The following is a 21,140-nucleotide window of genomic DNA, read 5'->3' on the forward strand; positions in this document are numbered from 1 at the left end:
TAATTTTGCAGATATTGTTTATGCTCAAACAGCAACATTATACACTAAAGTTAAAAAAGGGAAATCACAATCAACCACCCCTTTAATAAAACAAAAAGACCAAAGAAAATGTGTTAATAGTTGCCTGTGGCCCTGGTTGAGTACATGCTTCTATCTTTTATTTATTTGTATTAATTTTTTTTTTTATCTGATCTTTCAGAGGAAAATGTACGCTTTCTGCAGTAACACTTGTGTTGATGAGTTCAGAAGGATCTACCGCATAGAAGCTCGCTGTGAACACTGCAAGCTCGATAAGATTGTAAAAATAGTGAGAAAGATAAACAAGGTTGACCGTTCTTTCTGCAGTGAGAGTAAGCTATAAGCATAATTCAAATCTTATGTTATTGTTTGGCAATATTTTAATATTAGATTAATAACCTTATTATTTTGTATATGTGACCTTGTGCTTGTGGTTTTCCTGTCTGTACAGGATGCAAGACGCTCTTTGAGCATAGCCTGTTCAAACGCTGGGGAAAGAAACACTGTTGCAACTGCTTTTACTGTAACAGCACTTCTAAGACTGTAGTGACTGATGTCTTTGATGGGAAGCAAGAGGAGTTCTGTGGGAACGATTGCTTGTTAAAACACAATTTACTGATCCGTCAGGTAATATTTTATTTTGTTTACTTATGCGGTTGAGTTGTTTGTTTTAGCTGTATATTTATGTAGTTATTTGCTTATTTAATCTGTTTTAGTTATGTAATTATTTATTTACTGCTTGGTTACATAGTTATTTATTTACTAACTGAACTGACTTAGTAGTTTTAGTTAGTGCTGGGCGGTATACCGGTTCATACCGAATACCGGTGTTTATTTTTCTTATGTCGTTTAAACAGCGTTCTCAGCGTGGCGCTGTTTGAGAGGGGTCTCTTTTCACTGTGGCGAGGGAACAGCTGTATGCGTGAAAGTTCCTAAACTGAAGCTGTAGAACTAGTAGAACATGAACTCAGCCACAAATATCCACAGTCCCCTGCCATCAGCTCCTATGTCTCACACACACACGAGCGGGACTTTAGCGCTATATTTAGTAACTTTCAGATCCTTTTAGCCGCTTTTTTCCATAGAATATACATACTAACAAACCTAGCGGTTTGTTACTCAGATGCAGGCAGTGCATTACATGAGACAAAAAGTAATATAGCCAAAACCACCGCATAGCCCTCTTTAGTGTAGATGCATGTTCATTTTATCAGACGATGTTGCAATTATAAATGAGTGACTCCTGGTTAACATGTATTTATGGGTCGTGTTAAGTCACTGTTTAGTGTGGAATTTTTCTACAATATTCATTCATCATGACAGTAAAATAAGGCATTCTAAGTCGATCTACTGCAGTATTTCCTCTCTCAGTCAGTAGAAAATGTGGTTAACACCCGGTCATGCATGAAAAAAAATAAAATACCGTCATATACTGTGAAACCGGTATAATTTTGAAAAATACCGTGATATATAAATTTTTGGTCATACCGCCCAGCACTAGTTTTAGTTGTTCAATTTATTTACTTATTTACTACTTGTTTAGTTAGTTGTGCACTTATATAGTTACTTGGATAGTTAGTTATTTAATCAATTATTTTGATTATTTTTTATATTACTTATTTTGTGATGAAGTTAGTAAGAAAAAGAAAATGAAGAGGTCACATTAGGGGCTTTAGCGCCAGAGGAACCTTTTCATAGTTCTAGAAATATTAGCGGAATACCCGCTTTTTGGTGTGTTCACATCAGCAGGAACTAGGAAAGAGTTTAGTTCTAGGAACTCAGTATCGGGGAACTAAATTAGCTACTATTTCAGAGTAGGGTCTAAAATAGTTCCATAGAAACTACCAGTGACATAAGTGTACACTGATTGGCCAAACGCATACAAAACACCGGCTACCCAGCATTTTTAAAAAGCCATGTAAAAATATTTACTCCACAAACATGGAAAACACCATTCCATTTCCGTTATCATGAAACCCACGAAACACAACAAAAACAACTTGGATCATGGCATCCTCCATGCCCTGGTTGTTGACGTCTGTAAATGGCGTGCATAAAGACGTAGCTGTCGGCCACTTCAGAGTTCCTGCTGCCGGTGCGAATGCAACCAGGAAATTAGTTCTCTAGCCTGCTAGCTAGTTCCTAGAACTGAGTGCCTGGAACTACATGGTGCAAATTCCCTATATTGTTTCAAAGTACCTTTGTGCTGCATCATTAGACTTAGGATATTGCTTAAGTTATTGATATAAGATGTTGCTTCTGAAAGTAACAGTAAATGTTGCTGCTGCACAATTTTGACAGGAAATAAAGTGCTCAATGTGCAGGCAGGCCAAGAAGATAACGGAGACTGTGAAATGGCTGGGTGAGATGAAGCATTTCTGCAGCCTGCGGTGCCTGATGTTCTTCTGCAGTCTGCAGGGCATCACTGGAGTCGTTGCAAATAAATCTCTAGCCACACGAGGTATGTCCTCTTACAGATATTTGGGTGTATTGGTCTGCTTTTATCCCATCCAGTCTTTGTTCATTAAATCTGTAGATTCCGTAATTGGCTAGCTAAAATTATTACATCCTAAATGTTTCATTTTCTTTAGTCTGGAGTCCTGCGCTGTCACTGTCTCCACAGGTGTGACCCCAGTATCCTCTGCAGTTCCTCAAAGTACTAAACAGGGCACACCGGTCATTGCCAATGTCGTCTCGCTTTCGAGTGCATCCAACGACCAGCCAGGTGTTTTGGGAAACACAGATCCAAAAGGTGATTAACCTCAGATGCATTAACTATCTAAACACTCATGTCAACCTGGATGGAGCACTTTTACATAATGCAAATGATTAAAGATTGAGATACGTTGTTTGCTTAAGCCATTCATATATAACCCTTTGTTTCCTCAGGCTCTGTTCCTGTAAAAGTCACAGGAAATGTGAGTTCAGGAAAGACTTGTATTTATACTCGGTCTAAAAACTGAGATTTTTAGTAACTAACTTTACTTATTGAGAGCAAAATTGGGATTCTAATTTGTCCTTTTTTTAGCTTTAGGAGTGCTTGTTTGGATCAATCTGGTTTGCTGTAAACAAATCTCTTGTTCTGTTCTCCGCTCACAGGAGTGTGCTGTGAAAGCTCCTGTCTCTTCATCCCAAACCCAGAAAGACAAGGACTTGCCATATAAATCCATAAGCAAAAACAAAGCCACGTCCTGTAAACCTCACACCTGTGATGCTGAAGCACAAATAGGTACTAATCAGTTCCAGTGCGACAATGACAATCAACTTTTAGCATCCTTATTCTGCAAATTCTTCCCCATTTTTCTCTTTTTTTCTACCAGTGCATATGAGACTTTTTTTATTATAATTTTTTTTTATATATATATATATATCCTGCAGATGGAACTCCTAAGGTGATAGTGCTGCCTGTACCAGTACCAGTGTATGTGCCAGTTCCTATGCATCTCTACACTCAATACATTCCACAGTCTGTGGGGCTTCCACTTCCGGTACATCTACTCTTTACCCTTCCTCATCCTTAACTTCTGAGTCAGAATTATTCTCTGTATTAACAAAATATCACAGAAGTGTATTTAGCCTTGAATATTCCTTGAAAATTGTTAAAAGTAGATATGTAGACAGTTGCCGCTCTTGGTTAGATGTAGTTTTGTGGTCTATGAAGTAAATATGGCTTCTATGCAGGTTCCGGTGCCCTTGTTCTTCCCTACAACCCTGGATAATGCCGAGCACATTGTGAAGACCATTCAGGAAATCAAAGAGAAGATCCCTGATGACCCTCTGGAGGCCGACCTCATCATGATGGCAGAGATGGTGGCTGAGGATGCAGAGAAGGAGAAACAAATCATCTCTAGTGGTAAATGATGGAAAACATTGAGGGTTATGGTGTTTAGGCTGTATAATATATCCGTAAATGCACATTTAATTGTTTCGGTCACATCTTTGAAGCCACCTGTTTTGTTGCTCAGATCAGACTGGTAACATAATGGAGGACCTTGATTTGGAAGATCTATCCAGCAATCTGAGTTGGGGGGAGGACTCTGTGTCTTCTGCCCAGACATGGGATCAAACCCCTGAGCCTGAGAGGCCTCCTCCATCCAGATCTGCCACACTGACCCCCGTCTCCACCACCGTAGAAGAGCCTCAGATGGACTTGGAGGCCGATTTCCCAATCGGTAAGAGCTTCTGCTGTGGTTAAGACGTCAAAACACACCAAGTTTTTTTTTTAATTATTATCTTTCATTCCTTTTCCATGCACCTTTATCCTTTCATGTTTCAGAGAGCATTGAACGTTTTAGAAAGCAAATGCAAAAGGAGGTCAATTCTGGCAAACAGAGATCACGCAAGAGAGGACACGATGGCTTCCCTGAGAAAAAACAGGTAAGAAAAACTAAAGCAGAATTATTCCTGACCACCAACCAAACTCTAACGTATCATATTATGGAAAGCTAAGTATCTGATTATATGATGTGTTTTGTTGGAATGTAGGGCAGTAAGTGTGCATCAGCACCTCCAAACAGCCTCTCCAAACTGCAACATGAGTACGGAGTCAAAGCCTGGAAGAAGTGGGTGCGCTGGAGGAACACCCAACCCAACATGGAGACTCTCAAATTTGGCTGTAAGCCTCAGTTTGCTTTTTATCCAGCATTTCATCCCCAAAACAAGTTAAGTCATTTTATTAAGAAGCAATATTGGACCACATTATCTTGGGAATAATTAAATAAATCAACAATGAAAATTTCGATTAATTAGTCATTTTTACGTATGCGAGATGAGATTTTTATGGCATTAAACACTTCTTCATCAATAGCACGTAGTATGACACTAAAGGAGGATTTGTTGAAGTGCTGCACTGCTGAAATAAGCTACGGCCTCTGCAAGTTCATTTCTGAAGTTCGTCGACCCAACGGAGAGAAATACAGCCCTGACAGCGTCTTTTATCTCTGCTTGGGAATCCAGCAGGTAAATTGTGAAGAAGAAAAAAACAAACACAAACTCAACACATTCAGTTAGGGCTGAATGATTTTGGAAAATCTAATTGCAATTTTTTTTTTTTTTTTTTTACCAATATTGCGATTTTAATATGCAATTTTTTTTTTTAAAGCTCTTTGTTCTGTATCATTCAACAAAGACGAGCAATAAATCATTGTATAGTATGACCAACACAAAATTAGATTAACAACTACAATCACAGTAGTATATTGACTGATTTGTTGAACTTCCAGCCTTGTAAGCATGTAGTAATTATGACAACATAAAGCACTGACAAATAAGCCTGGTGTAAACATTATGAAAGTCAGTAACAAATCACATAAACTAAAGTAGATTGCAGAAACATAAAAACAAATCTGTTGTTTTACCACACTCAGTATTTAAGTAATTAATTCAAAGTCACTGTAATAAACGTATGTAAACATGTGGATTGCACTTTTTAAACACTGTCTCAGAGGTAATGTATATTCTTATTTAAAGTCTGTCTAAATTTAGACACATATTCTTAAATTTAAAATCTATGTGTGTATGTATATATATATATATATATATATATATATATATATATATATATATATATATATATATATATATATATGAGCAATCTTTGAAGTCTTCAGTAATGAAATTAACCGTAATGCTGTTACTTCTTGAGTAATTTCCATGTGTCGCTTTGAAGTACGTTCATATATATACGCTTTCAAACATTTCCATGTGCTGGGGTTGCCAGGTTTTCACAACACAACCTGCCCAATTGCTACTCAAAATGAGTCCAATCGCGTTTCGAGGGGGGTCCACCGGGAAAAATTGCTTTCTGGGGGGGAAAATGTTTTTGGAGGGGTTCCCCTGGTAAGATTCGCATTTCAGGGGCTAAATATTTGAAGGCAAACCGCGGACTTGGCAACACTGTAGCGTGCCAACTTGATGCTTCCTCTGATTTACCATCAAAGGACCACGAGAGCTGTAAGAGAGCAGACGTCTCCTTATGCTTTGTCTCGCTGTGCATTGATGTCAGACATACACCGATCGATTTTTCAAGTCGAACACATCTCTTTTTTTCTTGTGTGTCACGTGACCGTTTAATCGCAGCCTCTGCGGTTAAAAATCTAATTTTTTCATATCGCGATATTATCGCAAATGCAATTAATCATTCAGCCTTACATTCAGTCATGTTATTTATAGTCTATTCGATTTGGCTCTTGTCATTCATGTTTGCAGTACCTGTTTGAGAACAATCGGATGGAGAACATCTTCGCAGACGTCTTCTACGCCAAATTCTGCCATGAAATGAGCAACATACTCAGAGGGTGGAAACCAACTATTTTGCCCAGCGGTGAGTAATTTAGGACAATGTGTGACTAGCTTGTTTTGCTGCTGCTCTATAAACATGTCTCTGTGTGTGTGTGTGTGTGTGTGTGTTTGTTTGTTTGTTCGTTCAGGTTATGTTCATTCTCGTGTGGAGGAGTATCATCTGTGGGACTGTAAGCAGCTGGGGGCGTTTTCACCCGGTGTGCTGCTCAACACACTGCTCTACTTCTTCACTAAGTACTTCAACTACAGGACAGTGGAGCAGCACCGCCGCCTCTCTTTTGGCCACATCAAACGCTACTCTCGAGGACAAGCCAACAACAAAGTGTCTTTCCTCCGTTTCTATCCCCCGAAAGAGGACGGAAGCACAGGTCAGTGATCAGTCATACTTTTTAATAGTGTGCTTTTTGTTAGTTATGTTTCTACTTAAGTAATTTTGTCCAATTTAGATGGTGTCCCTGTAAAGAAGAAGAAGAAAGAAGGTGAACGGCAAAGGGTGCTAAAAATACGGCAGAATTCAGACAATCCTCTTCGCTGTCCTGTCAGGCTTTACGAGTTCTATCTCTCAAAATGGTACGTCGGCATTTTGTGTAATAAAATGAGTCATGGTGTATTTGGTCGTCATACAATGTTGTTTCTTCCAGCTCGCCCGGCATAAGACAAGACACAACCCAATTTTACCTGAGCCCCGAGCGCTCCTGTGTCCCCAGCAGTCCCACGTGGTTCTCTACCACCTCTCTGAATGATGAGGTTCTGGATAGCATGCTCACACGTATCCTTACTGTCAGAGAGCTGCACCTGGAGAGAGACAAATCACCCAATGAGACTGATTCAGACAGTGACTCGGACTTCACACCGGTTTAGTACAATACTGAGAAAACCTGAATGCATCCTCTGGGATTTTGACTCTTGTTCTGAATGCTGGAAAGCAAGTGGTTTATCATTTCGTTTCCATTTTCAATCTTCTTTTAGTTATAAAGACGCACACAGTTACAGTGGGATTATTGTAATTCGCCACCTTTGTATTATATTTAAACACTAAAGACATTGACAGCATCATTCCAAAAACAGATTTTGTAATTGTTTTTCATTGCAAGCCATGTTGGTTTAAATAGATGGAATGTTCCTGAAATTGACTCTTGATGCCTTTTTTTAATGGATAAAAAAGACTGTGAAACTGATTCTGCACATCTTTTATCTTTATTGTCTGAAAAGAGGTACAAAAATCACCTTTTTACTTGCACAGAAACACTTGATGCATTAACCCACACCTTTTTTTGTTTGTCATGTCACGCTGGTGGTGATTTTAGAAATAATTTAATTTACTTATACCTGTTCATATATTTAGAAAAGACTGAAAAGATAAAGCTGCCTGTGATCAAGAGATGCACATGAGAAAATTTTTTTTTTACTGTTTGTTGCAAATAAACTTTCTGCATGGCAGGCAAAATAGATTTTATGCTGCAGCAAACATATCCACACCAAAAACAATTAGTGTAGGATTTACTTTGAAACAGTTTTCACTTTTAGAAAACTTGAGAAAAATGGTTTGGAGCATTACAAATATTTTCAATTCTTTGACAGACATCTGATTTGAAAAGAAGTGGTTTGCTACGTTTTAAATATAACTTTTGCATGGTTTAGTCACAGGATCTTTTTCAGGCAACTTGGGTGAAAATTGGACAATAAAATTGAATAAAAGCAGCGAAATATCTTTTTGAAATCCAATATGGCCAGTTTGGGTAATAATGAAACCATCTTGACCAGGGGTGAATCAGGGACTTACAGGCAAAACTATGGGTGCTCCAGAGAGGGAACGAAATGTCAAAAATGTTAAGTGGATCCTGTTGCAAAATACAAAAGAAATCCAAATCCAGGCACTCTCATAGTAAGCAAAGTAAAAAGCCTAAGACAGGGCTAAATATTAAAAAGACACCAACACGTATCAGCCCAAGCGAAGGCCTGAAGGATTTTTTTTTTATTATTATTATTTTGCAACAGGATCCACTTATTATTTATGGCCAATTTTAGAGCTCAGATTCAAATCCGTTACTTCGCTGAACTCAAGGCCTCAAAGCTTCCTAGCAGAAGCGAGTAAAAAAAAAAAGTACAGCAAAACTGTCTGTTCAGTCTTTTCCAAACGCATCTTATTACCAAAGTTCTTTGAGGTTCCACAGACCCCCAGCCGAACAAAAGCAACAGGGGCTTATGCGACACCGATGCTGGGCCATAAAGTAAATATACTGGACTGATATTCCCTTGTCATAAGCCACATTTTTGTTTTCAAATAATCTGCTTCTGATGACACACAACTTAACACGGCCACTATGTTTGTCTGGAGGATCTGGTCTCACATATTCTTCTGAGTGCTTTATTGCAGACAGCATCAAACCAGCTCTTAAGATCCTGGATGGAGTTTTTATGTATGTGAGCACAGTCCTCTCTGCTGGGGTACTCTCCCCCATGTCCTTTCCAGTTATCTGGTTCCTTTCTAGTCCAGTAACTGAAAGAAATGATTTGTTTCATTGAGAGCAATACCTCAAAATTTGTCAAAAGGGTATAAGATTTAGGGTTTAGAATTTAAAGAACTGTAATTGAAGAAATACCTTTTATCTTTGCAAAGATTTGTGTTGTCTACCCATAGCCATTGACCCTCTAACTTCTCATCTGTGAGGCCGATCCAGAATGACACTTCGATTTTTATAATGCCTATCAGGAACTCCTTACAGGACAAAGCGTAGGCTTGTTATTTACATTGCAATATTTCATATTAATTTCAAACAGTCGTTATTTGTAAGTACACGGACAAACCTGCTCGTCTCTGCTGTTTATAATCACCAGATGACCGCCATCTGAGATACAGGCATCTCGACTATCAGTCCAGCTCAGTTTGTTTGTGGAGAAAAGGTAACATTTTCCTGCATGATACTCCCAGTTCTTTGGACATGCTAAAAGTTTATTGCATTTGAGATGAGTTATTTTATTTCATCTTTCATGGGGATGAAATTTGCATATAATAAGCACTTACCACTGTCATACAGAGCTTTGGACAACTTTTGTGTACAGTGAAGCATGTCTTGAAGCACTGCTGAAAATGTTTGAAAACGAGTCTGTTCATAATGCTTGATTTTATAAATTGTTTTGAACTGTTCAATTGAAGAGTCTTTACCTGTTAAGTTCTCATTTAGCACATTGTGGACCTGTTGAAGATCTTCAAGCTTTTTCTCTGTATATACACCTAAAGTAGGTGATGATTAGATGTATATTGCATATTGAAATGTAAGAAGCATAATAATATAATATACGTACACTGGAAGCTGAGTGCGACCAGCGCGCCCGTGAGGAGAATACAGAGCAGCAGCAGCACCATTCGAACCCAGTCACAACACTGTTTGGCCTTTTGCGGAGCTCGAGACGAATCACCTACAAGAATATGGAGTTTATTTTGTGTCTTTTTTTATTCAATCAAACATACTGTGTTTGAGAGCAAAAAAAATTATTTTGCAATTAAAAAATAAAAGTTTGCAAAAAGATTCTTCTTAAGGCTCAAAAATACAGAAATTGAAAACAAAATAATTTGCAGTGCGTGTAAATCTTTGAAAAATCATATTTTTATTTGAGCACTTCAGACACTTTTCATCACGAAACCACAAATGTTGCTCTCTTTTCTGCCGTCTTTTTTTTTTATGCGCTATTTGGCGCATATCCAATTGTTTGTGCGGAGAGAAGCTGAAGCGCGCTTCAGGACATCAGTGGAAACAAATGTGACCCTGTCATAAGTGGCTGTAGAAACACATGAGGACTTGTTTTTAAATAGATTTATTCACTTACGAATGCTGCAGTACAATGCATGGTCCAGATAAATGGATTTCTGATAGTTGATGAATGGCCATCCTATTCCAATAAGACTGCAACATCAGCAATGAGGCGGTGGGCGATGATTTGGGTTGGAATATTGGGAAGTGGGATGTAAGGTCATTTTAGGGTGTCAAAAGGACTTCTGCAAGATACCTACAGTATTGTTCGAAATAATAGCAGTACAATGTGACTAACAAGAATAATCAAGGTTGTATGACCACAGTTTTTTAAAACTGCTTCACATCTGTGTGGCATGGAGTCAACCAACTTGTGGCACCTCTCAGCTGTTATTCCACTCCATGATTCTTTAACAACATTCCACAATTCATTCATATTTCTTGGTTTTGCTTCAGAAACAGCATTTTTGATATCACCTCACAAGTTCTCGATTGGATTAAGGTCCGGAGATTGGGCTGGCCACTCCATAACATTAATTTTGTTGGTTTGGAACCAAGACTTTGCTCGTTTACTAGTGTGTTTGGGGTCATTGTCTTGTTGAAACAACCATTTCAAGGGCATGTCCTCTTCAGCATAGGGCAACATGACCTCTTCAAGTATTTTAACATATGCAAACTGATCCATGATCCCTGGTATGCGATAAATAGGCCCAACACCATAGTAGGAGAAACATGCCCATATCATGATGCTTGCACCACCATGCTTCACTGTCTTCACTGTGTACTGTGGCTTGAATTCAGAGTTTGGGGTCGTCTCACAAACTGCCTGTGGCCCTTGGACCCAAAAGAACAATTTTACTCTCATCAGTCCACAAAATGTTCCTCCATTTCTCTTTAGGCCAGTTGATGTGTTCTTTGGCAAATTGTAACCTCTTCTGCACATGCCTTTTTTAACAGAGGGACTTTGCGGGGGATTCTTGAAAATAGATTAGCTTCACACAGACGTCTTCTAACTGTCACAGTACTTACAGGTAACTCCAGACTGTCTTTGATCATCCTGGAGGTGATCATTGGCTGAGCCTTTGCCATTCTGGTTATTCTTGATCCATTTTGATGGTTGTCTTCCGTTTTCTTCCACGTTTCTCTGGTTTTGCTCTCCATTTTAAGGCATTGGAGATCATTTTAGCTGAACAGCCTATAAGTTTTGCACCTCTTTATAGGTTTTCCCTCTCCAATCAACTTTTTAATCAAAGTACGCTGTTCTTCTGAACAATGTCTTGAACGACCCATTTTCCTCAGGCTTTCAAATGCATGTTTAGCAAGTGCTGGCTTCATCCTTAAATAGGGGCCACCTGATTCACACCTGTTTCTTCACAAAATTGATGACCTCAGTGATTGAATGCCACACTGCTATTTTTTTGAACACACCCCTTTCAACTAATTCAACTAATTGCCCAATTGCACAGCCTTAAGAGGGTCCATATCATGAATGCTGGGTCTTGTTTGTTTTCTGAGAATCTACTGCACCTACTGGTAACTTGTTTGCCACGTAGCAATAAAAAATATACTAAAAACCTTGATTATTCTGGTTAGTCACATTGTACTGCTATTATTTTGAACAATACTGTATGTGGAGTTCATAACTGACCATATTCTGCTGTGGTATAAAATGAAGAATAGTGCTCTCGGAAATAAAAGGATTTTCATGCAGGACAACACACTATGCCATGCTGCATAAATACCATGGTGCTAAACAGTTTGAAAATGTATTTCTACAGCCACTGTGCAGGTTTCTCTTTGTGAGTTTGGTTAGCAGTGACTGAAACACAGCTTTACACACAACTGGCAGTCTGCATGAAGAGGATCTTGAGACTCCAGTAGCTTCAAACACCTGTTTGCTGCTCAGCAGTGGCTTTTTTACAGCTGGTATTACAATACAGTTCATTTGTTTGACAAAAACGTTCCTTAATAAATCTTTATCTGACCAAGATCTTCTGTGCTCTAAGTCACTCACAAATCTTTTGACAGTTCAATCATTTCTATTTGCTTTTCGCGAAATACTGTTTTGATGCCTTTTGCAAGACATTGCATTGTTTCATACTTTTCATCTTCAGAAAGATCTTTCTTCCTCACCATATTTCATGAGAACTGTGACTTGCTTAATAATGTGGAACAACCTCTTTAAGTAGGGTTTCCATTTACCTAAGAAGAACTGGCAAACTATTGAACAAACCTGTCTGAGATTGATACCAGTTAACTAAAAAGATGTGAAAAACAACACAAACAAAAATTGGACTCTTTATTGTACCGAAATCCTACTGATATATCACTTGCAAAATAATTTGGAACGCAGTGTAGATCTGCTACGAGATGCTTCATGTATGCTATATGGTGGTTATTCATATGTGTTTTATGTGCAGCAGCAGTATCTCCTACAAGCTCACAGCAGCATGTTGTGGATGTATTGGCAATAGCAAGTCTCGGCACTTGCTCTGCCGCAGCATAGCAGATCTATTCCGCCAAGACCAAATACATTAACATTGTCATGTACATTACCATGCCAATACCTACGAGAGTTGTCATGACAGAAATATTTTGAACAAGAACAAGGATGAGTAAAGTTACTAGCTAGGCTACTAAATGCATCTTCAACAGTGTAATTAGGTTACTAATTACTTTCTCTAAAAAGTTTTGCATTACTGATTACTTTCTAAATCCCATATCGACCTCGACTAGTTGAACAGTACAAGGATAGCATGAAACTGCTTTTTTAATTCTTTCAAATAAGTAATATAAAATTGGATAAATTATTCTTGAACTGAGTACGTTAAGGGAGAATTTTACCTTAAAAACATACATTTTAACATTAGATGTTAAATCCACTATTGTTTTATATAGAGTTTTTCTGTAGTCTATACAGTATTTCATGCAAATATATCAGAAGTAGGCTAACTTATTACAAAAAATAATAATAATACAAAAATAAGAGTAATCCCTTACTTTACTTTTTTAAGAGAAGAGTAATTAAATTTCAGTAATGAAATGTTTTGTAATGCTTTACACACAACACTGCGTGTGGGCAGTACCCTTTTAGTAATGTGCTGATGTTACCATGATTTCATAAGAACATCACAACATCCTCCCATGAATTTCCCAATATGAAAGTCACTAAGAGTTTGCAATATAGTATTTGTTATTAAATTGAAAACAGAAAAAGATCTTCCACCCCTTGCAACCACCCAGTCTTCCCCCCAATGCCCATGGAAAGTTTTGCTATTAAAACAAACAACATGACTCTTGGACCCAACTTATTTGTCATCTACTGTAACCTCAGACTTATCCAAAAGATCATGCTTATTCCCATGCAAACACACGTCTTTTGAATATATAACAGGTTGTCACCAGAGAAGAAGTACCCTCTTTGTATGTTCTTTACCCCTAAATGGTGCATATTAGGTAGTAACTTAGAGTAGGAATATGCATCTTAAAGGTACCCTATATTTTGCATGAAAAAAAAAATTAAATCTTGAGAATATGTGACCCTGGACCACAAAACCAGTCTTAAGTGTCAATTTTTCGAAATTGAGATTTATACATCATAATAAATAAGCTTTCCATTGATGTATGGTTTGTTAGGATCGGACAATATTTGGCCGAGATACAGCTATTTGAAAATCTGGAATCTGAGGGTGCAAAAAAAATCTAAATATTGAGAAAATCGCCTTTAAAGTTGTCCAAATGAAGTTCTTAGCAATGCATAATACTAATAAAAAATGAAGTTTTGATATATTTACGGTAAGAAATTTGCAAAATATCTTCATGGAACATGATCTTTTCTTAATATCCTAATGATTTTTGGCATAAAAGAAAAATCGATAATTTTGACCCATACAATGTATTTTTGGTTATTGCTACAAATATACCCCAGCGACTTAAGATTGGTTTTATGGTCCAGGGTCACATATATATCAATTTAATTGATCTTGAACATAAACATTTAACATGATACTGCTTTTACATAATTCATACAACATAATTAGAACCTCAAACTCAAAATCTGTTTTACTGCCAACATTTGCTTGTTCATACTCTTTGCTTGCAATTTGCAAAAATGCAGTTATGTGAGAATATGAGTTTAAAAACACCACTTACTGAATACTCACCTAAATGACACTCATCTGGATCATCCTTGTCGACTTTGTTTCTTTTCACAAATACGACCTCCGAGTATACAACGTCCTCAGACATTTTTCTCAATCTTTGATTCAGAAAGGATGCATCTCAATGCTTCTATCATCAAATTATGAGAAGTTAATGAAAAGAGGAACTTGATGGTCTTTTTTGTCCTTTTTGGAATCATCTTATGTTTAGGTTTAAAATAATCAAATGAAATAATCATGTGGTCTTTGAAAAATTCATTATTAACAGTATAAATGTAATACTTCAGAACACTGCTCAATATACAGTATATTCATAGGCTAAGGCCTAATTCATAGACAGGGCTTAAATTAAGCCAGGATTAAGTCATAGTTCAGTAGCTTTTATACACATGCATTAAAAACAAACAAACAAAAAAGAAACATTACTGGTGTAGGCTACATCTTGAGACAAATAAATGACACTGACATAGTTTTAGATACGTGAGTACAAGTTTCTTTCAGTCAAAACAGCTCAGACAAGCGTTTTATTGTGGGACTAGGTTTAAGCCTTCTCTGTAAAATTGGGGGAATATGTATTAAATTAACCCTTAGGTATCGTTCATTTGGGAATTGCTCTTTGTATTTCCCATTCATTTCCAATGACCGCAAACAACACACAAGTGTGACTTGACGCAGAGAACAATACCAGATGGTTAAAAATTAGACTGAATTAATATGTCAAATTAACTATGCAATTGCAAATCACTACGATAACAAAACGATCGTTTAAAAATTTAGACTTTTATTTTGAAAGCCTGATTAATCGTTTACCTTGGTCGCTGACTTCACCACACAAATGGACAGTTCGGTTGCTAATCCTTCTGTGTGGGGTACACAAAAAGTGTATAAACACCATGAGCAACAAAACGTTGCCCAAACACGCCCAAAATACAGAGAGGGTAGGCGCCTCAAAGCTGTTAAGGTGGGTTTATTTTATAAATTGTAATTTATGTGAGCAGTGAGCACTGTAGTTTAGCTTGTCGTATCAGTGTGCGCCTAATACACAAAGATGTTGTAGTCAGTCACCTCACTAAGTTTTGAGCCACAGCCATTGCAAATAATATTTTTGACTGTATCACTGATTTCAGGTATATACCATTAACTTGGAGTCTCGGTTCCTGTTAGTTCAAGGAGTGCCCGCTATTGGAGTGATGACAGAGCTGGTGCAGCTCTTTGCTCTCTATGGAGTGATCGAGGAGTACAGGGCGCTTGATGAATACCCAGCAGAGCAGTTCACTGAAGTCTACTTATTTCAATTCCAGAAACTGACAAGTGCAAGGTAAAGACAGACTAAGACATGTTTAAAGTGAGCATGTGCTCGTGCCACACTGGATTTTTTAAATGTTTGTCTCTTATGCTCATCAAGGCAAGGCTGCATTTATTTCATAAAAAAAAAAAAAAGTTAAACAGTAAAATTGTGACATTATTATACTTTAAAATAAAACATTTTTATTTATTTTACTATATTTTAAAGTATAATTTATTCCTGTGATGGCAAAGCTGAATTTTCAGCAGCCATTACTACAGTATTCAGTGTCACATGATCATTCAGAAATCATTTCAATATGCTGATTTGCAGTTAATATGTTGTAAACACCTGTTCTGCTGAATATTTTTGTGGAATTTTACACATTTTCAGAGTTTTTGGATGAATAGAAGGTAGAAATGGATTTTTTTTGTAATATTGCAAATGTGTCCTTTTTAACTAAAAGTATCTTAAAAAGTATTTTTACATTTACACATTTAGCAGACAGTTTTATTCGAAGCAACTTCTAAAACGAATTCAAAAACAATTTGTCAAGTAGCCAACAATGTTCATAATATACAATGGCAGGCTTATTTGGCAACAAGCTAGAAAAGGAGAAATGCAGAGTTTTTTTTTATGTGTGTAATTTCATCTTTTAACCTTTTCTCGAGGTCGTGACGCTGCAAGCTGAATATTATAAAGAGAATTTAATGCTGATATCTAAATATGATTAACTTAAAACTAAAAATTCTATAAAAATGTGCCGATTTATAACTTATTAATGGCTATAATAAAACATAAAAGTTAGTGTCAGATTTTTATTAAGTTCGTTTTTTTTTTTTTTTATACGGATATGTTCATGATGGACTCCAAAGGCTCATTTCTCATGAAATGACATGCGTATGTTACAATGTGGAATTTTTCAGGGTAGCTAAACGGCACACTGATGAAAAGAGCTTCTTTGGGGGTCAGTTGCACGTCTGCTATGCCCCCGAGTATGAAACTGTGGAAGAGACGAGGCAAAAGTTGCAGGACAGGAGAAGATATGTTAACAGAGCAAGCCAAAATACAGGTATTGTTAATGATGTGAATTGTCTCCCAATAGGTTACATCTGTAGAAAATCTATATAACTTATGTGATTTTTGTTGTTGTTTTTTTTTAGCAAAACAACACGATCGACAATTAGAAGAAAGCACAGAGTCATCAAGCACGGACACACAAACAGCTGCAACACCTGAGATCCAGAAAGGCTCTGAAAAGGCCAGAATAGAGAATGTGGACTCTGACGACATGGGCTTTCCTGTTCTTCCTTTGCCCTCAGTGGAGAATGTTTCTTATGGACTTCATGGTTTTGCACAGCCATTACAGTTGCAGTGGACCACTGATATAAGATTACCTACTACAGAGGATAAGATGGGCTCTCTACATAATGCCACCCCTCCTGTCACAGAAACTTCAAAGCAGTGTACATCCTCTGCATCTTATAAAAAAGAGAGAGATCTGAGTGAAAGGCGGAAGAACCTGTCACCATTTCTTAGATTTATGCCAAGGACTACACATTTGGAAAGTAGAAAAAGAAAGTTGGAGGGACAAGCATTATTTTTGAATGAAACTGCTGAAACTGAGACTCTGATTGGTCCTAAATTACCAGAGCTGCCCAAGGTAGACATGGAGGATCATTCATTAAATGTAACCGCCAATTTGATTCGTCAAACAATGTGCAAGGTTAGTTTGTCTCTCATTCCTGCTGTAAATATCATGTAATTTACATAAGTACATTGTGTACCAGAGTTATTATAGTTATTATAGTTTATATATATATATAACAACTGACAATGAAAATGACAATAACATTACAAAATTATTAGAATTTTAAATTAAAATACACATTATTAAAATACTATAATATCTCAATGATACTAAAATAAAATGTTATGTACATTATGTAATATGTGATGGTATATTGCAATATGTTGTTACAATATTTTTTTTCTTTCTTTTCTTAGGTTACAGCTGTTGCAGAGGTCAAACCAGTACAAGGAAAGACCCCAACAGCAAAGCCACGCAGAAGAATTTAATAAGACAGTCATGGTCTCACATTGAGCAATATTTTAGATATTTATTTCAGTTTCAGCCACAAATATTAACTAACTTTTCTCTTTTTTTTTTTTTTCTCCATAAAAAATGTAGTACTTTTCAATGTCCATGTGGTTCCTGGAATGCATATTGCTCGAATGCCAGTATGCTCTGCCAAACAAATAAAAGAACAATTTAAGAGCCTGCCCTTTAAAATGACAATAAATTTTACACGCACAAATAGTTGCTTGTGATTTCTACCTTTGCATCTGGGAGGCAGTTGCCAAAAGCTTCTAGTAAAAGGTTTTCATCTTTGACTGTCTTCTCATAATCAGAATAAGAAACTTTCCCATCATGGTCATAATCCTGAAAAAAATGGTTCATGTATTTTATACTTAACAATGGTAAAATGTTACATGTAAATTTAAGGACACATAGCAGTACCATTTTCTTCAAGGCAATCTCCACAATGTCCTTAATCCCCTCATCAGGATCCTCTTCAGTGGGTTGTCTGATGAGGCTGTCTTTCAGCATTTGTAACATCTCCTCCCGTGAGATGTATCCGTCCCCATGCAGGTTGTATACGTCAAAACAGACTAATATAAATATAAATGAAATTATGTGCATAACATTTCATGATCACCACTTTAAAGTGAAATATAAAGTACTTACATTTAATTTTCTCATCCAGTGTGCCTCGCAAAAAGACCGACAGACCTTCCACCCATTCTTTGACACTTATGTAGGTGTCATTGTCCTTGTCAAAGGCACGAAATACTGTTAATTAAAATAATAGTAATCAGTTTACATTAATATTATTTGATAATTAAGAAACATTGCAAACATTCATTATTGTCATTTACCAATTTCCTCATAACTTTAAACTTAAGATATATTTTAGTATGTGTATATATTTGTGTATATGTATTAAACACACTTTACTATTCAGGCCTACTATACTGTCCACTTCAGTGTGTAGTGTCAGCAGTAAAACACTACTAGCTAGACCAGACTACTAGCTTTATAATCGTCCTCATCCAAATCGGAAACGTACCGCTGTCCATCATCATATCGTCGGTCATGCCGAATGTGTTGTGCAGTATATTTCTAAACCTGACCCGGTCCAGTCCATGAGCCGCTCTTCTCTCTGCCTGCTCTCCCAGCAGCCCGTTGAACAGCCTGATCAGACACTCCGTCTCTGTTTTATCAACTACAGCATGAGCACAGTATTGTCAAATGAATAAACAAGGCATTTTCTGACATGATAATGAACTAAGACAGGGCTAGGCGACGTTGGTCCTGGAGTGCCGCTGTCCTGTAGAGTTTAGCTCCAACCCTAATCAAACACACCTGAACAAGCTAATCTAGGGCTACAGGCAGGTGAGGGTTTTTTCAGGGTTGGAGCTAAACTCTGCAGGACATCGTCGCTGCCTAGCCCTGAACTAAGATCTGAGAGCAAACGTTTTACAATAATAATATTATAAAGAATATTGATTGACATGTTAGAAGAAGAAAAAAGCATTACAGATACCTACAATGTCTGACTTGCTTGCATAATGTTTCGGCGAGGTTTTGAATTAATTTTCTGTGCATCGCCGACATTTTCTGCATGTTTTTACTCACACAAGTCTTTCGTTAGATGTTGCTATAGAAACGCGTCATAAAGGCGGAGCGATGTTGTGTAGTGTGAAAAAAAAAAGGAATGCATCATCCATTTTGTTTGTCAGTAAACGGTCGTTTTATTTTATCCTAACAACATTTTTAACCATATCTGGTTATTGTGGGACTTATTGGGGAAGCTGGCCCCCTCAGTATCTAGGCTACAGCGCTCATTGCTGTGCAGGGGTTGTAGGCTAATTGTGGGTTTCGATTCATCCCAGTGACTCGAATCTTTTGAATCACAATCAGATTTGTTCAATGATACTTTTTTTTGCAGATTGTTATGCCAATAAATTGCAACCAGCATTGAAAGAGTCATTAAATCATCAGAATCAATGTTTAAGCATTGTCCTCAAACTTTGAGGTTGATGATACATGGGGCAACTTTTTGAGCAATGTTGCTGTCAACGGGCAACCAGGTGAGACACGGGGCCCATGATCGATCTAAAATGTCCCAGATAGAAATTTGGGTAACACTTTATTTTAAGGTGTCCATAATACAGAGTAATTACCTAGTTAAGTACTTAGTACTACTAAGTTAGTAGTAGCCGTTCTACTAACATGAAACAAAAGTTACTTACCATGTAACTAAGTTATGGAACAGCCTGTACTTATAGTTTGTAATTATGTAGATGTAATAGGCAGCTTCTGTTACACATATGTAACAGACCGAGTATGTTACACAGCTACTTATGTAACCAAAATATTGTTACATATATGTTGCAGATTTTATGCAACGTAATTGTAATTGTAAGTGCACAGACATAAGCTACTTAAAATAAAGTGTATCAAGATTGTACTTAAGTGTACAAGTAGCTGTGTAACAGACTCAGTCTGTTACATGTGTGTAACAGAAGCTGCCTATTACAGCTACATAATTACAAACTGTAAATATAGCTGCAAGCAGCGATGGCGGACCCAAGCCGTCAGTGCAAACGCCACCCTGGTGGCATCAGGAAAACTGTGCCCAGCGGGCACATGCATTACAGTAACCCTCTGACAGTCTGGTGGGTTACAGTAACCCTCTGACAGTCTGGTACAGCAATGAAAGGGTTAATCCAAACTATCAAGACTGTGAGAGACACACACACACAGTAAAAAAAAAAATTCCGTAAAAAAACAGATAATGTTTTTAAAATTACCAGGACATTTTCTGTTAAGTTTACGGACATTTCCTTCCACATTAAAAAGGAAAATTCTGTAGATTTACATTTTCTTCTGTACCATAAACGGATAATCCGTTTTGCAGAAATTTCTAAAAAATTATAGCATAGGCCTATCTTTAGTAGCAAGTAAATCCAGCACAATATATACAAATTGAACATAGTTTATTTTTACCTCATGTAAACATTCTTAAAAGTGCGTTCAGTAGCTTTTATTTGCCTTTAACAGGTGAAGACAAAAATATTATAAAATAATATTTTTTAAAATAATATAAAATGTGTTTTAGTTTTAAACGGCACCAGGCAGAAAAAAGAAAACATGAGCAGCTACTTGTACAATATTGGTGTTGCACCAAATAGTGGTCACAAAGATAAACCTCACTGTGAAACAGTCAAGATTCAAAACATTTTCAGATACATGGGAAAAAATTAATACAAAGCCAGGACTGTCATTAATAACAATTGCTACAGACTTCTAGTCAATAGTCAAGTTAAATGTTATTTAAAAGGACAGTTCACATCAAAAATGTGAATTCTGTCATCTACAATTGACATGGTACTGCAAAAAAAAAAAAAACTTTCTTGTACATCATTTGAAAATAAAGAACAAAGATTCATGCACTCATGCCTAACATTTCAATGTGAAACTAAGAGAATATATATATATATATATATATATGTAAAATAATACTGACAGCACAGAACATTTCAGCTGATTCTATGCAT

At 36.9% G+C, this 21,140-nt stretch overlaps 4 protein-coding genes across 13 annotated transcripts in view; 2 read left to right on the top strand and 2 right to left on the bottom strand.

The window, feature by feature from the left end:
• The window catches only part of LOC131525346 (zinc finger MYM-type protein 4-like), a 44,263-nt gene extending 36,789 nt beyond the window's left edge, over positions 1-7,474 (top strand). For all 9 annotated transcript variants that reach the window (XM_058752832.1, XM_058752827.1, XM_058752834.1 and 6 more), the window contains 16 exons: positions 200-350; positions 470-645; positions 2,320-2,479; positions 2,642-2,770; positions 2,908-2,936; positions 3,118-3,247; positions 3,397-3,506; positions 3,700-3,871; positions 3,984-4,190; positions 4,295-4,395; positions 4,504-4,633; positions 4,826-4,977; positions 6,226-6,340; positions 6,447-6,686; positions 6,765-6,888; positions 6,960-7,474. In XM_058752832.1, the coding sequence (XP_058608815.1) occupies positions 200-350; positions 470-645; positions 2,320-2,479; positions 2,642-2,770; positions 2,908-2,936; positions 3,118-3,247; positions 3,397-3,506; positions 3,700-3,871; positions 3,984-4,190; positions 4,295-4,395; positions 4,504-4,633; positions 4,826-4,977; positions 6,226-6,340; positions 6,447-6,686; positions 6,765-6,888; positions 6,960-7,179 (2,346 nt within the window). In that variant the 3' untranslated portion in view covers positions 7,180-7,474. The remainder of the gene's footprint in view (positions 1-199; positions 351-469; positions 646-2,319; positions 2,480-2,641; positions 2,771-2,907; positions 2,937-3,117; positions 3,248-3,396; positions 3,507-3,699; positions 3,872-3,983; positions 4,191-4,294; positions 4,396-4,503; positions 4,634-4,825; positions 4,978-6,225; positions 6,341-6,446; positions 6,687-6,764; positions 6,889-6,959) is intronic.
• illr4 (immune-related, lectin-like receptor 4) lies at positions 7,436-14,350 on the bottom strand. Its single transcript, XM_058752835.1, has 7 exons — positions 14,234-14,350; positions 9,625-9,738; positions 9,485-9,553; positions 9,344-9,403; positions 9,127-9,263; positions 8,922-9,037; positions 7,436-8,818 (listed from the first exon to the last, which is right to left on the bottom strand). The coding sequence occupies exons 1-7, from the start codon at positions 14,316-14,318 to the stop codon at positions 8,641-8,643; spliced, it is 759 nt and encodes a 252-aa protein (XP_058608818.1). The 5' UTR covers positions 14,319-14,350; the 3' UTR covers positions 7,436-8,640.
• A 652-nt stretch (positions 14,351-15,002) lies between these two features.
• LOC131525778 (RNA-binding protein 48-like) lies at positions 15,003-17,661 on the top strand. Of its 2 annotated transcripts, none has more exons than XM_058753723.1 (5): positions 15,003-15,191; positions 15,358-15,548; positions 16,442-16,587; positions 16,679-17,241; positions 17,523-17,661. In XM_058753723.1, exons 1-5 carry the CDS (start codon positions 15,066-15,068, stop codon positions 17,592-17,594), a joined length of 1,098 nt encoding a protein of 365 aa, XP_058609706.1. In that variant the 5' UTR covers positions 15,003-15,065; the 3' UTR covers positions 17,595-17,661. The 2 variants fall into 2 exon arrangements, with proteins under 2 accessions (XP_058609706.1, XP_058609707.1); XM_058753724.1 differs by having other exon boundaries at positions 15,053-15,191; positions 15,395-15,548.
• Positions 17,611-19,264, bottom strand: LOC131525781 (calaxin-like). Its single transcript, XM_058753728.1, has 6 exons — positions 19,128-19,264; positions 18,647-18,802; positions 18,265-18,369; positions 18,037-18,188; positions 17,854-17,958; positions 17,611-17,763 (listed from the first exon to the last, which is right to left on the bottom strand). Exons 1-6 carry the CDS (start codon positions 19,201-19,203, stop codon positions 17,713-17,715), a joined length of 645 nt encoding a protein of 214 aa, XP_058609711.1. The 5' UTR covers positions 19,204-19,264; the 3' UTR covers positions 17,611-17,712.
• Positions 19,265-21,140: the final 1,876 nt, after the last annotated feature.

The sequence above is a fragment of the Onychostoma macrolepis genome, chromosome 19, assembly GCF_012432095.1.
Source record: "Onychostoma macrolepis isolate SWU-2019 chromosome 19, ASM1243209v1, whole genome shotgun sequence".
NCBI classification, from domain to species: Eukaryota; Metazoa; Chordata; class Actinopteri; order Cypriniformes; family Cyprinidae; genus Onychostoma; species Onychostoma macrolepis.